The sequence below is a fragment of the Clupea harengus genome, chromosome 11 (genome assembly GCF_900700415.2).
Source record: "Clupea harengus chromosome 11, Ch_v2.0.2, whole genome shotgun sequence".
Lineage (NCBI taxonomy): Eukaryota > Metazoa > Chordata > Actinopteri > Clupeiformes > Clupeidae > Clupea > Clupea harengus.
In genome coordinates, this window is record NC_045162.1 from 3,604,147 (window position 1) to 3,620,866 (window position 16,720).

Consider the following 16,720-nt stretch of genomic DNA (forward strand, 5'->3'; position numbering starts at 1 on the left):
CAATGCACTGAACACCACACTAGGTCTTTGATATTTGCTCTAATCAAGGTCTTGTCTTCGCCAAAGGGGTTTTGTGCCTCAGTGTGTATGTGTGTGTGTCTGGGGAGGGGGTGGTGGTGGTGGTGGTGGTGTTGTTTGTGATTCTGTGCCGCTGTTGCCTTTGATGGGCTTTAGCTTATCAGAGAGCAGAGATGCCGAGTGGCACAGGTTGACTGTGCTGGATCAAAGCGGTATGCAGAGGACCGAAAAAGCCTCGCGTATCTCCCAAGGTGATATCACCTGAGGCGCATTCTCATAAACCCCCTCCTCTCCCTTCTCTCTCTTTCTTTCTCATTCCCCCTGATCTCACCACCCTCTTCTCTCTCTCTCTCTCTCTCTCTCTCTCTCTCTCTCTCTCTCTCTCTCTCTCTCTCTCTCTCTCTGCAGTTTAGGCGTCGTTTGAACAAACACACACTTATCAGTCGCCCCCGGCAGCCTACACCTCACAGCCTTCACCATGGGGAGCGTTTTTGCGGTTGATAGTTCAGACTTCACAAGGCTTCCGTGGCGTTCATCAAACACGACAGCCTTCCAGGACACCTGAACAGCCCTGACTCCTGATTCCATTCGAACAAGAATCGCCTGATCCTGTCTTGCTTTCATCATCCATGATTTCTCATCAATATTAAGAATATAGAAGGCCAAGTCAGGGTGGTAGCAATACCGAGTTTGAGTTTCTGTTTTTGTGACTGAGTTTTTGTTTCAGTTTCACAAGTAAACACACAACAAACACACAAAAAAAAGAAAAAGGGTTGCATGGAGCGAAGAAAGGACAAAGTGTAATGTAAGTAAGTAAACAAAGAGACTCTTAACTAAGACTGACCTCACAGATATAGTAATGGTGGGGACAAAGATGTCCTACCTTCTGCCTGGGCTGCTGAGGGCTCAGTCTGTGTCTGCTGCACGTTGTCCCTCTGCTCCTTGGCTTGTTGCATAGTGTGACTCTTCCACATCTTCCTCAGCTCCTCCACGTCCGACTCAGAGTCCCGGGTCCTGTCCCTGGCCAGCTTGGCTCCGAGGGGGGCCTCTCCGGCCCCGGCCCCGGCCCCGGCCCCGGCTCCAGCCCCGGCCCCTGTGGTGGAGCTCTGCGAGGTCAGCCTGGACGGAGGCCCCTGGCCTGGGCAGCTGTCTGGCTGGTCCTTGCTGCTGGCCTGCTGCTCTGAGCTCAGGGAGGAGGAGCGGGGCTGGGCGGCGTGGCTGTCTGTGTCACTCTGCTCCCTGCCGCTGGGCCTCTCCTCCTGGCTGACTGAGCCCCGGGCGCTCCCACTCGCCCCCTTCCCCGTCTCACCTCCTGCTCCGGAGCCCACGGCACCCGCGGCCTGGGCCACCGTCTGGACGGACTCACAGGAGGCGCCGGATGACTTGTCCTCCAGCCGGAGCTCCTCGGTGGACAGCAGCTCCTCGCGGATGGGCGACAGCTCGGACTCGGTGAAGACGTCCTCTGAGAAGGAGCCCTCGGTGCTGCGCGGGGCCGTGCTGCCGCTCTCGTAGCCGCCGGCATCACGCAGACGCAGCTCCGACGGGTGTTGTGGTGTCGACCACTGATCGTCCAGCTCCCTGACGGAGGACAGATCAGGCAGGTTCAGTCTACCAACATCTCTACCATACAGGAGACAGAGCATCTCTACCACACAGGAGACAGTCACAGTTCCAGAGCATCTCTACCATACAGGAGACAGTCACAGTTCCAGAGCATCTCTACCATACAGGAGACAGTCACAGTTCCAGAGCATCTCTACCACACAGGAGACAGTCACAGTTCCAGAGCATCTCTACCACACAGGAGACAGTCACAGTTCCAGAGCATCTCTACCATACAGGAGACAGTCACAGTTCCAGACCATTTCCACTTTGGGAAAGGCAAGGCAAGGTAAGTTTATCGATATACTGTAGCACAATTCATACACTTTGGTCATTCAAAATGATGAACAAAGAAGCAGATAAGCGAACATAGAAAAAAAGGTTAGGTTCAGGATTTTTCAACCTGGACCCTATTTTTTTAGATCTTTTTGGGTCCAATTATTTACTAGGGACAATTAACAATCGAAATCGTTGAGTCAGATTGAGTCAGAATACAATTGAATCCTATGAAGCAAGCCAGCACGTCAAGTAAACACCTTGTTTTCGCAACTGACAGGCTTATAAATATCATTAGAAGGCGCTGGTAACATGGAAAGGATCCCTAGAGAGATACACTTGCATCTGTTTACCTCAATAACTGTAAAGAAACTGTAGAAAAAGGACTATTTGTACAGTCAGTGATTTACCTCCATCTTATTCCGATTTCTGATGTAGCGCCTCCCTTCGATAATCGACTACAGGCACTGAATGGGGTGCTACGTCAGAGACTGAAGGAAGACGGAGGTAAAACAGTTACATCTATGACCCTGGCAGTGGGCGAAAACAACAATGGTTCACTTTGATTTGTTGGCTTGCCTCGAATGATTCCATTGTATAGCAATTTTGGAGATTACCGATTTCGATCATTCCAAAAATTTGGACCCAAAAAGATGAAAAAATAGGGCCCAGGTTGAAAAATCCCAAGCTCCCCTTTAAGTGCAACATATCCTTCTACATTCTGAATATTTTTTTGTAGTGGTAGACCTGTAGGAGTTCACATGTTTTAGACCTTTTTTAGTTCACAGGGGTATATTTACGGCTTATGACACTTAAAGGAGTGAAAGGGCAATAGAGAAGTATTGCCCCTCTGGTGCTGAATGTTAAACTGAAGCGAGAGACGCCACGGAGCACAAAGGGCTGAGAGCGGTCCACATTCAGCAGGTCCGCAATCTGTTGCTCGTCATGGTCTACTGCCTTGGGAGAGAAACCCACACAGGCCCTCTCATTGCAGGATCCACACACTCACACACAGACACACACACACACACACACCAGTGCACACACACACACACACACACACACACACACACACACACACACACACACACACACCAGTGCACACAGCCCAAAGCTCAGCTGAGGAAACATCTGGCCCCTGCACAGGCAATGATTATTATCCATCACAATGAATACGGCCATCAGCTTAACTAGAGCAGCACGCCTGCCTCCCCAATGCTGCTCTGCCAAGTGGTATAGAACAGTCCTGACTAGTGTTATTACACTGTGCTCTCAGGCAGCTGGCAATAAATAAATAAATAAATAAATACATAAATAAATAACAGCAACTCAGACCACAAAACCTACCAGATATAAACAAAAACCCAGTAGACTGTGGGTGGCAGACAGCCTATTAAATTCATATTTTCTTTGAGTGCGTGAGTAATTCCTCTGTAGGAGGTTTTCTTTGAGTGTGTGAGTAATTCCTCTGTAGGAGGTGTGAGAATGTACTTCATTAAGCTTGACTGCATCGTCAGTCCCTTCGTCTTTTTTGGGGGCGCTAATGATAAATGAGATGGGCGGCACTAAATGAGGTCTGGCGCTGTCCAACCGCAGTCAGATCAGGGAGCGTCTTCTACATCACTGAAAGGATTACAGGGTGACCCGACTGCTGTCAGACCAGAGAGCGTATTCTACATCACTGAAAGGACTACAGGGTGAGGGTTAGGGTTAGGACTACAGGGTGACGACTGAGTGGGTGATGGCACAGCTGTTTTGCATAGTTTTGGTAAAGTACCAGGTCGGTGCATCTCAGCTCTACTCCCCGGGGGCCACAGAGCATGTAAGGGCCTCTTCCTGCTCCAACACCTAACTGTATGATTGCCATCATTGCTAAACAGCTCAAAACACGATCAGCGCTGCGGTGTGGAGTGGCAGTATCTCCAGTATCTCTGTGGGGGCTATACCACCAGGTGTCTCTGTGATGGCTATACCACCAGGTGTCTCTGTGGGGGCTATACCACGAGGTGTCTCTTATACCACCAGGTGTCTCTGTGATGGCTATACCACCAGGTGTCTCTGTGGGGGCTATACCACGAGGTGTCTCTTATACCACCAGGTGTCTCTGTGGGGGCTATACCACCAGGTGTCTCTGTGGGGGCTATACCACCAGGTGTCTCTTATACCACCAGGTGTCTCTGTGGGGGCTATGCCACCAGGTGTCTCTGATAGTCTCAGACTGAGCACCGATCCTGGACAGCTCTGAAGGTAGAGTCGGCCCCTGGATATCCAGGTTGGAGTGTCAATTACATGAAAATAATCTAGTTCAGCAAACATCCACAAACCAAGGTTATAATAGTCTTTCTTTGATAATATGTTTGTATTCAATCTGATTTTCCATTTCATTTTAGTTCAGTTTAGTGTAGTTATTGTGGCCTTGCACAATTTGCAGATGACATTAGTTGTATCAGTTGGGCTGATTGTGAAGTCCTTCCATATAGCACTGGTTGTTTTGAGTTTTGTTTTATTTTTAAACTGGGGTGCTGCAGAGTTCATTGCTAGCTTGACAAATCACTTGGACTTGTTGTTGCTGTCTGTTTGTCTCGCCAGCTTATAGCTCAGCACACTCTGATTCGTTCCCATTTTCACTTTCAATTTCCAATAATGTGTAGTAAATGAAACAACTAGTTTGTGAAATCAAAGTCCTATGTTGCAAACAGAACATATGAAGCGATTTGAAGAAACATAGCGGCTGCCACCGGACACACAGACACGTCAATCATGGAGCTGACTTTTTTTCCCCTTTGGGTAGAAGAAATATCTGTTCCCATCCCATTATTTGTGCTTTCCCGATTAACGTATTCAGATTTGCGTACATCGCTACCACAAACTTTATAAAATACTGATGTAGTTGGTGTCCTGAGGGCCCTAGCAGGCTATGGAGCTAGAAAATGAGTAAGCAAAATGGGTCAATCTTTAATAAGCTAAATGACAGTGATTACGCGAGCAGGGCTGAGAGACCCTGTTGTTGTACTGTGGAGTCAGGGTGATATGGAAGGGGAAGGGGACTCTGTAGACCTGCTACAGGACTGACAGCTGCTGTTTATGTAGTCAGCATAGCAATAAAGTGGTGTATGTGTGTGTGTGGTAGATGTACAGGAGTACAGCTGCTGTACTAAATGTGTGTGTGTGTGTGTGTGTGTGTGTGTGTGTGTGTGTGTGTGTGTGTGTGTGTGTGTGTGTGTGTGTGTTTCTGTGTGTGGTGTGAAAGTGGTGTGAGCTGTGGTATGACTGAAGCATCTTTTGTGTGGTTCAAGACCTAGCTGTTGATAGTGTAGAGAGTGTGTGTGTGTGTGTGTGTGTGTGTATGGTTTTGGGGGGGGGTTGTCAGATGTGGTCCTTACGGTGGTATGCTCTCGCTGATCTTGCGGTCGATGATCTCACGGTACACAGCAGCTGACTGGACCTCTTCCAGGGGACACATGATACCGTACTCCTCACAGCCACGCTCCAGCACCAGGGGGTCCGTCCGCAGGGGGTCAAACATGATGTTGTTGGGGGTGACCAGCAGGACTCCTCCCACCACACCCTTCACACACACACACACACACACACACACACACACACACACACACACACACACACACACACACACACACAGCATAAACCATCATACAAATAACTGGACCAATTCATCAAATAAATGTACACATTTGTTTTGTTTTCTGACTAGTTGAAGCACAGTTTGTAGTAGTAGCACAAGACCAAATAACAAGCTTCAAAGGGCTTCCTCCTAAGTTTCAGTTCAGCGAGAATATGGTATACTTGACTTTATCAGAGTTGCTTTCCTGACAACAGTTATAGCATGATCATTGTACTGCATGTGCGCTGATCAGTTCCATAGGTTCAATCCTGTCCGATAAGGTCGATAAGGTGTGACACCTGCTGCTCCCTGGAGGGAGACAGAAAACAGGGAGGGAGAGGATGCTCAGACTCACCTTGCCGTCGGTGATGTACTTGCAGTTGATCTTGAGGAACTTCTCGGTGAGGGCCTCTTCCTCCTCGGAGGTGGATGAGACCACACGGGACTGCCGCAGGGACGAGTACACTGGGGGAGGGTGGGCCTCGGAACGCGGCGGGCCATCGGAGTCCTGCGGGTTGAACAGGGAACAATGGTGGAGGGATGGGGTGGGAGGGGATGGGATGGTATGGGGGTACAGAGTGGAGGGGATGGGATGGGGATGGGGGTACAGAGTGGAGAGTTAAGAGCCAGCCATGTAATGCCACGTAAAGACAGAGCCATTTGTATGTGGGAGTCTGGAACAAACTACATCATATTCATGAAATCAAGAATTAGATACGTCAATTGCACAACATATAATACTATAAATGTTATAGTTAGAACTGTTATGTATATATTAACTGCCACAGTTAAGCGGTCAGTTGAGCAGGAGAGCCTGTGTGCTCTGAACCCATCAGACGCTTGCATGCTAAATGTGAACGCATAAAAAGGCCTAATGGCAGAAATTGAAAGAGCCTGGCTGAGTTATTTAAGCCGTGCCAATTTGAATGTCTCCCTGTTGCTCGCAGCGACATCTTCTGCGACTCATGCGAGATAATAAATAGTCTCCTGGAAACGACAGTCTCCGCAGTGCCGCCTAATCGCGTGCTATATTTCTCACTCTACGGCACAAGGGCAAGTTAAGGCTACCGAACAGGGAGACATAGATGGGTGTAAATTACACAGACTGCACAAGCTCGCTCGACCCGGTCTTTAGCGGCCATCTGTCGAAAATCTTCCATTTGGACCATTTGCGCAGTGATTAAGCCGCTTAGATGTGTCTGTTTGAATGTTCTCTCATGAAATGAGGGTGTACTCAAGCGAGTTTACACCTTTAAACTAAATGCAAGTGCCTCGGGTTTGCAACATGTCGGATTAGCAGACATATTAATAAAAGGAAACATTCGAGCCACAAAAGCCTATTAGGGCAGAATGTAAACAAAGCAAGGGTGGCCCTTCGCGTGCACTGCTAAGCAAAAGCGATATGTTCTCCACGTACAAATTAATCGCTATGGTAACAGTGCTATTAACCGTAATGGGATCTCTATTAAAGGGTTACAGCCCTGGCCGTTTACCAGCATGCGTACGGCACCCAACTAAACTGCCACAATAAAACCGACAAGGTCATTTATTCCACACTGCACTGGGAAACAGTGAATGCAAACTTTCATGCCTGAGGTGATTCCAGCATCATCGTACTAGCATCAGCAACATTCCCCTTCCTCTTCACACTGCAGCACATACATCCAGAGGAGTTTTACTGCATCAGTGCGTAAACAAGGCACAAGACATGGTCACAGCCACAGCCAGAACCTCATTTGACACTGAGGACTATCCAGATGTACCAACAAACATAGAGGCAAATCATTTTTTGTATTGACTGAGAAGGTCTATGAAGACCACTGCACAATAGTTTGTGTGTGTCTATCGTCCATCTTTGTTTTGCAAGATCTGGGCTTTAACAGAAGAGACTGGCATTGCCTTCAAGCCCCTGTCATGTTTCAAATCTGAAGCATAGAGGTGCTGAACACTGTGTTTCTGCGGCGGCTGAGCTCAGAAATGACTCAGAGAGAGGATGCTCTGCCCTTGCCGCAGCAGGCTCTGGATGAGTCTCATCAAGCCTGGCTCAGCGGCTACTGTAATTGTAACTTGGCCAAGTCGGGCAGAGCCTGTTCTTCACCTCTGGGCACTGCACTAGCAAGCGATGATAGTTTTCCAGTCCTTCCGTCAAGGATTCCGTTGATCGTCCCGAGAGAGCGTTGTGTGGTTAATTACATCCAGAGTGGACGGAACTGCATTTATGAGTCAGGCATTAACATGCAGTAGCCTACCCCTCAGCATCAGTGGCGCACACTTTAAAGGCAGAGCAAAATCTCAGGAAAAGTGTGTAGGCTTACATTCCACAATTAATTCACGGCCTGTCAGTACAAAGTCTTAATAATCCATCAATGTCCAAGGATTTATTTCAATTTTTTTTTTTAAAAACAGCATTCAACTGAATCCAAATTGCAGAACACAAGCCTGGCTAATGTGATTCACCCTTGATGAGAAAAGGCCTGTGTTTCCCCAAAGGAACAGAGCCTTTAGCAAGGACACCCAATGTTATTCTTCTCAGTCCGGCAGTGGCAGCTGATAACAGGGTTTTCTTCCTAATAGAACTGACAAGGGACAAATGAGCTGAGGAGTGGCTGGTCAATGCAGGGACTGAATTATGCTACATTGAGTCGTACGGCAATCAATTAAATAGCTTTACCATGGCAGGAAGGAAGAGTAATTGAATGGCCATTTACAAGCGTTGCACAGGTAAAGATGACTAGCTGGCACGGGTGAGATAAGCATGTTGTTATTGCATCCTTGTCTCCTTGTCTCCTGGTCAAGCAGACACTTGACAAACAGCTAGCCATTGTTGCTAGCGTGAGAATAAGTGCTATTCATTTCCTTTAAAGAAAGCAGTTAGAGGACACAGTCCACCTCAAAAGGGGGGGGGTCTGCAGTTAGCAGAATTTTAGCCTAGCCTGCAAGTCACAGGTGGCAGACGACTGACCAGCCAGGGCAGCTAATGCATGTGACTGCCTGCTCAGCGTGGAGAAGTGAATGCTGTTGCAGAGAAACCACAGGGCTGACCTCTGCAGTTTCCCAGTAGGCTGTGCAGAGGCACTGAAGCGGATCAAAGGAAGAGGTAGTGCACGAGCCAGCAGCCAGAGATTAAAGGTACAACATCTATAGATTCCTCAAAGCCAATACCAGGGCTAAAAGACATATACGTTTATAGTCCTGCTCGTTCTATAAATGTCAGGCTGTTGTTGTTGTTTTCAAACTATATATTGCATCTTTAATGTGTCAGCCTGAGGGAGACAAGCAGGCATGATTGGCAGTGGACAGTGGCGTGTTTGGGTGCATGCCCCCTTGCCCATGTGAAGCTGAAAGGAGGACCTCTGAGAGGCCCTAAACGCAGAGCATGGCAATGAAGCTGGGTGTGGACTTACAGCCTAACAGACGGACGAGTATCATCCCATCCTCACGGGAGCCTTGCTGCTATTTTAAACACCTCACGCGTCCAGATAAGACCACTTCTATTTAGCAAAAGTTGGGTGCAATTACCGCTAGAATTAGCAGTAGATATTAATGCACACAGTACTTACGGTGACTATTTCACTTATGACCTCAAATGAAGGGGAAAAAAAAGAACCCTGTCTGACCAGATATGTAGCTTGTTAGATTTGGGCATTTTTCATATACTTTCAACTCATATGAGTTCCTCCCCCACAAGAATGTGTCACATTCTCGCTACCTTCATTAACACACAAATGGTCAGAAAGACCCTTCCTGTCTGCTGACATTCACACCTTTTCATATATAGGTAGCCCAGCATGCACACAACCAGACCACAGACACACCCATTATGCTAAGTTGTGTATTCTATTGACTATAACTGAAATGTAATTTGTATACTGAGTGTGTTGTGTTGAAGAAAGGATGCCGTAGAGACACCAACCGCTACGACCGGTGAGAGAACGGAGCAAGGAGAATTGAGGAGACATCGCGGCCTGTGGAGTCAAAGGCCAACCAGAAGACAAACTACACTATGGACCATACCTCCTAATATCTCCTTCTCTCTCTCCATCGTAGCGTGTTGTGTGTGCTCGAGGTCTGGTACATAGAATAAACCGACATCACTATCAGACGGCATTTCATCGAGTTCTTTGCTAGAATCACGCAACCGCAACTAACGTCAGAGCTAACATAGAGGTCTGTTATATAGTATAGCAGTGGTGTTTTCACGGGAAATCTGTTTAGCTTTCCACCCATACCAACGATATTCTTCAGTTGGTGTTTCCACCCAGTTTCACAAAAAATACAAGAATTAACGACCAGGAGAGACGCGCATCTGAAGCCTGCTGCCTCAATCCAAACGGTGAGTGAATATCTTGTATTTAACGCTGAAAAAAAGAACAGAAATTATCGTTAAAGTTTAGTCTGAGTTAGGTTGCAAGGACTCCTAAGTTTCCGTACCTGCAGTGATTTGAGGGAGAATTCGCTGTATGTTTTATGTACACTTGCATTCATGTAATGAATAACAGGCCCAGTAGAGATGTGTACGTTTGAGAGGAAATCCACAGTTGTGTGTTGGTGCCGTTCCTATTCTAGGTCATCCTAGTCTAGATTTATTTGGAAATAGCTACTATTTTAACCGTAGGGGTAATTGTGGCCGCTTCACAAAGCGTGGTATTTTCAATTAGCTGGCTGAAAAAGCAGAATTGGAAATGCAATAAGCAAGCTACCATACTGGTTTAGGTATTCTTATGACCGCTCCACAGAAGCGTGGCATTTTCAATTGGCTGGTTGAAAAGCAGAAATTGATTATGAAATAATAAGTTGCCGTACGTAGGCTGTTTGTTTTGGTGCTTGAAGGCTTGGTAATAATTTAGCTGATGCTTGGTTGTCCTGTGAAATCGAATCGCATGATTTTAAATAGCCGATGAGCTAATTTTGCGTTGATGTGGGCATCTTGTTTAGCTTAGAGATTATTGATCAAAAACCAGACGTTTTAATTTAAGATTTAAAACTGATATCGCAAGCGACCGTTCGTTGGCACAGTGAAGCTCATCGGGAGTATTCGACCTCGAGATAACGTAGTAGGCGAGGCCTAAGTGGGAAGTCGTGTACATACGATTTAAGTTTTAACTTTGTGGAAGATAATGTATGTTTTGTAACATTATAAGTTATACGTTTATTTTTGTCTATCTGTAAACAATTAAAGATGTTCAGGAGAAGTTTGAGCCAGACCAAAAACATCCCTACTATTGAGATGGGTGATTTGGCAGTGCGTGAGTTTGACGAGAATACCATGATTAAGACAATCAGAGGTTTTTTGAATAGTCATCTCAAGTTGAATGAGACCGAGAGGAAAATTGAGCTGCTGTCCAACATTCCGCCCGACAATGACTTTTGGCCACTTGATGACATCAGGCGCAGTTTTGAAAAGCTTTTGCACGAAAAAGATAAAATCAAACTTTCTCTCGTTACCTTAGATCAGATAATGCGCCGTCAGAGGGCACAAGAAAAAATGGAATCAGACAGAATTCTGAAGATTGAGAGAGATAAGGTATCGTCACTTGAAGGTGAATTGGTTAAAGTAAGACATGAAAAGACTGAGCTAGAATGGCGCCTGAATGTTGAGAACAGCACAGTTCGAGCAATTGCAGATGATGTGAAAACATTAAAAGCAGGACAGGCCAAGAACGAGGCAGAAATAGCAAGCCTGAAAGAACCCAGGGAGGGGGAGAGACGAGAGGCTTTTCAAACAATGCCGATGCTAATTGCTAATTGTGGGTCAAAGAACATGAATGTAGACTCAGGTGTTAATGATGGCCTGGTCAGATTGAGAGCTTTGACATCTAGGTATATTGGTAGAAATGTAGTGCATTCTTATAAATCTGCAAAGCCGCAAGATATTGACCAGTGGTCAAAGGACCTGCAGCATCCGCGTAAAGCAGGGATGAAAATCTGGTCTAAGATTACTCGTTTGCGAAAGATTTATCAGTTGCACCCATATGATGGCGTTTCACTGTTGTGCACTGTGCTAAACAACACAGAGGCTGACAAGGTGAAACGGGATGTTGATATTGGGTTAGGAGAGGATCAACAGAACCTAGATCATGGCTGGAAGGCAGTCCGTGAGTGGATTCAGGAGGCTACCAATGCGAGTACAGATTGGGGGAAAATATCTGGTTGTAGACAGAAGGCTAATGAAGCGGTGGATGAATTTGCCCAAAGATTTGCTGAAGCATTCTTAAGACATTCAGGCATGAGCGGGATGACAGAGGAGAATGTTATGACCAATAACAACGGTGCCTTGAAGGCAAATTTCTTGCATAATACTGTCCCTGAGCTCAAAAGTATTATTAAGTTGACCACACCCGGTTGGGAAGACACAACGTTCACCTTTGAGATGCTAATTAATGTAGCAAGGAGGATAGAACGCAATACAGAACAAAGGGTCAGAAATGTCGGCACACACTGCCTACACACAGATCCAGAGTTCATGCTTAGAAATGTGAAAGTGGGAAATCAAGGTGATCCTAGAAGCATCAGAACTAGGAAAATAGAGACATCTAGGAATGCATGTCATAAATGTGGAAAACAAGGACACTGGGCTGACAAATGTCGTCTCCTTGGTAAGAGGAAGCACAACCCTCACTCCAGATATGACAATGAAAGTATGTTCTGTAGGTTTATTAAATTAAACGATTATCAGAGACAGGCCCTTATGTCTGCGGTTCCGGGAAACTGAATCTGCCCTCCTTACATTCTCTTACGGCAGCTGAGAGTCAGCACCTTGACAAAGGTGATATGTGTGTAACCATTGAGAAAGATGGTCTATGTTCTGTGCCAGATGGAAAATCCCCAGTTGAGAGTGGGCTGTGCCATGTTGAGTGGGCAGTGCCAGGTTACTGTGATGGGATGATAGAGAAGGCACAGGAAACTGTGGCGCCGTTGGGGTCAGAGGTCAAAACACACATAGAACCAGAGTCAGTGGAAGCTATAGGCGATGCTTTAGCTGAGAAAGTTGTAAAGAGAATTGTAGGTTTGGAGGGCCGAGAGCGTGACCTCCTGGAGCATGAACATAAGGTGAATGCTAGACCAGTTGAGAGTCAATACTGTACAGAAATGACAAGAGCCGTGCAGATAGCCCCATTGGTGAGGAGAAATCCAGAGCCACGTGATGGGGAACATACTTTGTGTAAGTGTAAGAGACCACACACAGTATTGTCACTTGCTTCTGCTACAGTCATGGTACAGGGAGAACGGACGTCACCCACAGCACACAATGCATGGCCCCAGAACAACCATCTCTGGTGGAGCGCAAGAGGGAAGCAACTTGACTACGGCTGAAATCAAGTCATGCTCTTGTGTTAATCATTTCATTGCTTTTAGCAATGATATGATGATTGGATGGGAATTTAGATGATGGACTTGATTATGGACATGATTATGAGATATGGGTTGATGATATAGGTCAGAGCCCTAGTATTAAGGCAGTTTTAATGTTGAGTGTTATGTTTTTTTTTCTTCAAAATAGTTTGTTCTGGTCCTATGAGTGAAATGCCTCATTCTTGGAATATGTGATACTGCCGCAGTTTTCTCTGTTTGTTTTTCAGAACAAGGAGCAGCATGAGGGGAACTGAAACGCAGGAACCATTGACCCGCTGCATTGACCAAGCCACCACCGCTGTCCAGATTCACCTCACCCGTTGGACAGCAGTGACGACACAACATTCAAAGACTTGACCAACAGAAACTGATGAACCAGAAATGCATGGTCGCCATTCACAGCTCGCGGAAGGCGGGGGTCGCTGTGCAAAAAGGGCCGTGAAATAATTTTACCCAAGCAAATAATGGGATTTTCGATTTCACCTGTGAAGATAAAGGACATGGCATATTGGTTTCAAGAGACACCAGATCTTGAAGATTGATACACTATAGGAACATGTGTTCTGTTCTAAACCTTTTTACCACTACACTATGGGAACACATGGTGTTTGTTGAAATTTTGTAACAATGTTGGATTGTTTGATCACTATGTCTGATTATGTCCATTATGGTTTTGTTAGGTTTTATTGTGATCATGATGTATTTTGATTTATGATCAGATGGGGAGATTGTTAGATTTGGGCATTTTTCATATACTTTCAACTCATATGAGTTCCTCCCCCACAAGAATGTGTCACATTCTCGCTACCTTCATTAACACACAAATGGTCAGAAAGACCCTTCCTGTCTGCTGACATTCACACCTTTTCATATATAGGTAGCCCAGCATGCACACAACCAGACCACAGACACACCCATTATGCTAAGTTGTGTATTCTATTGACTATAACTGAAATGTAATTTGTATACTGAGTGTGTTGTGTTGAAGAAAGGATGCCGTAGAGACACCAACCGCTACGACCGGTGAGAGAACGGAGCAAGGAGAATTGAGGAGACATCGCGGCCTGTGGAGTCAAAGGCCAACCAGAAGACAAACTACACTATGGACCATACCTCCTAATATCTCCTTCTCTCTCTCCATCGTAGCGTGTTGTGTGTGCTCGAGGTCTGGTACATAGAATAAACCGACATCACTATCAGACGGCATTTCATCGAGTTCTTTGCTAGAATCACGCAACCGCAACTAACGTCAGAGCTAACATAGAGGTCTGTTATATAGTATAGCAGTGGTGTTTTCACGGGAAATCTGTTTAGCTTTCCACCCATACCAACGATATTCTTCAAGCTCCACCTTGTGGACAGAGATTTGATCTGCCATGAGAGAACTGAACTCCTGAACTCAGTGTACTGCCCGACTTGCATGACCCACTGTGCCGTATGCAGTGACCCTTGGAGAAGCCGTGAGCTATGATCCTTATTAGAGACCTCCATGGGTCAGGAAGTGGCAACGACATCACATCCCGTCCTCGATCTTCCCTCTTTACTCACAAGGAGCCTGGCAGCCGGCCAGAGGAGAACACACACACACACACACACACACACACACACACACACACACACACAGACACCACCTCTGACCCCTCTTGACCGCTAGCGAGCACCAACTGGGGACAGGTAATTAAACATTCTGTCTCCCTGTTCCCTCGCAGGCTTAAATTTAGCACTGGGTCAAGAGAAGCTGAGAAAAAGAACGAAAATGTGAGCCTGGACACTAACACACTCCCACACACACACAGACACACTCACACACACACTAACACACACACACACACACACACACACACACACACACTCACACACTCACACACACACACTCACACACTCACACACTCACACACACTAACACACTCCCACAGAGTGAGAGGAAGGAGAGACGGAGAGAACAGAGCTAATGAAGAAAAGGGGGAGGGAGGAGAGAAACTGATAGGGAGGAGGGAGACGGTAATAAGAAATAGAACACATGGGAGAGAAACAGAGAGAGAGAGCAAGAGAGAGACAGAGAGAGAGAGAGAGAAAGAGAGAGAGAAGGAGAGAGAAACAGAGAGAGAGGGAGAGAGAGAAAGAGAGAGAGAGTGTGTATAAGAGTGAGAAAGGCCACAAGCCTGCCAGGCACACAGGCTGGGAGGAGTTGGCAGGTGGACTAATGACAGAACACCTGTTCAGCCAGCCGAGCAGAGATGGCTCCATCCTGCTGTCAGCCCAACACGGCTCCAGTCCCGGCTCCAGCCCCGGACCCTCTGCCCATCGGAGCAGACAGACAGGGAGCGACAGAGAGACAGACAGACAGACAGACAGACAAGACAGACAAGACAGACAGACAGACAGACAGAGCTGATCTCAGACCAGAGTCTGCTCTGGTTCCGTCTCCTCACAGAGACAAACACCTAAACCGGTGGGATTCTTTGTGATTCCCCCACAAAGTGCCCTGATGGGTCTCAACGGCCAATGGCACCGACATCAGAACACAAGTGACTGACATACATGACACTAATACAGATACATGTCCAGCTTGGTTGACCTCTGGATAAACAGCCTCTGGATAAACAGCCTCAAAACTTGAAATCTATCCAATCGAGGACAGTGACTTTGGTGAACTGAAAGGCATTCATCTTTTGATTGCATAGCTAAATCACTGTGCCAGCACTCTCTTCACAGTAACGCAAGAGGGAGAGGGAGAGAGAGAGGGAGAGGGAGAGGGAGAGAGAGGGAGTCTAGTCTAGCCAGCCAGCCCACAGTAGCAGCGTTCTAATTAAAAGATAGTTATGAGGGTGAGGAGGCGATGTGGTTCTATTAAAGCCCTGGCGCACGCTGCCTGATCAAACAACACCTGCAGGAAGAGCTCGTCTCCTCTCGTCTCGTCTTGGCATTCACTTCTCTCTCTCCCCCTCTCTCTCTGACACACACACACTTACTCTCTATCTCTCTCTCTCCCTCCTTCCTAATGTCTCTCTTTCTCTCTTTCTGTCTCTCTCTCTGTCTCTCTCTCTCCCTCCTTTCTAATGTCTGGTCTCTCTGATGCGTACTGTGTTTCATTCTCTCTGTCCCACCTTCTTTCCTCCCACCCTTTTTTCTCACTCTTGTCTTTTTTCTTTAAGGCTGTTGAAGGTAAACCTACAGGTAGGAGTGAAACACACCACTCAGAGAAGAATCATCACCTATACACACCACTCAGAGAAGAACCTTCACCGACACACACACATCCCCTACAGGTAAGGCTGAAACACACACCACTCAGAGAAGAACCTTCACCGACACACACCACTCAGAGAAGAACCTTCACCGACACACACCACTCAGAGAAGAACCTTCACCGACACACACCACTCAGAGAAGAACCTTCACCGACACACACACATCCCCTACAGGTAAGGGTGAAGCACACCACTCAGAGAAGAACCATCACCGACACACATCACACATCCCCTACAGGTAAGAGTGAAACACACCACTCAGAGAAGAACCATCACCGACACACATCACACACCCTCTACAGGTAAGAGTGAAACACACACCACTCAGAGAAGAACCATCACCGACACACATCCCTGCACGTCTTCAAGTCTCACACTCAACTTGTGAATGGTGTGGGATTCTCTTTGGTGAAGATGGTCATTTGTTGGTGACTGGTCATTTATGTGCTTCTCTTTTGGTGAAGATGGTCATTTGTTGGTGACTGGTCATTTCTTTCAGATTACAATTCAAGAACCTCACGTCCGAATCATATCAGGAGTCATGCAGTTTGTTGTGCATTTGCAAGACTGTTTGCTGATGCTAATGGCTTGGTCGTCC

The 16,720-nt window shown here is 46.7% G+C and overlaps 1 protein-coding gene across 7 annotated transcripts in view; it reads right to left on the reverse strand.

Moving 5' to 3' along the window:
• oxr1a (oxidation resistance 1a) overlaps nt 1-16,720 on the reverse strand; it is a 147,995-nt gene that overhangs the window by 15,521 nt on the left and 115,754 nt on the right. For all 7 annotated transcript variants that reach the window (XM_031576119.2, XM_031576123.2, XM_031576122.2 and 4 more), the window contains 3 exons: nt 5,874-6,026; nt 5,280-5,464; nt 902-1,596 (listed from right to left, as the gene is read on the reverse strand). In XM_031576119.2, the coding sequence (XP_031431979.1) occupies nt 902-1,596; nt 5,280-5,464; nt 5,874-6,026 (1,033 nt within the window). The remainder of the gene's footprint in view (nt 1-901; nt 1,597-5,279; nt 5,465-5,873; nt 6,027-16,720) is intronic.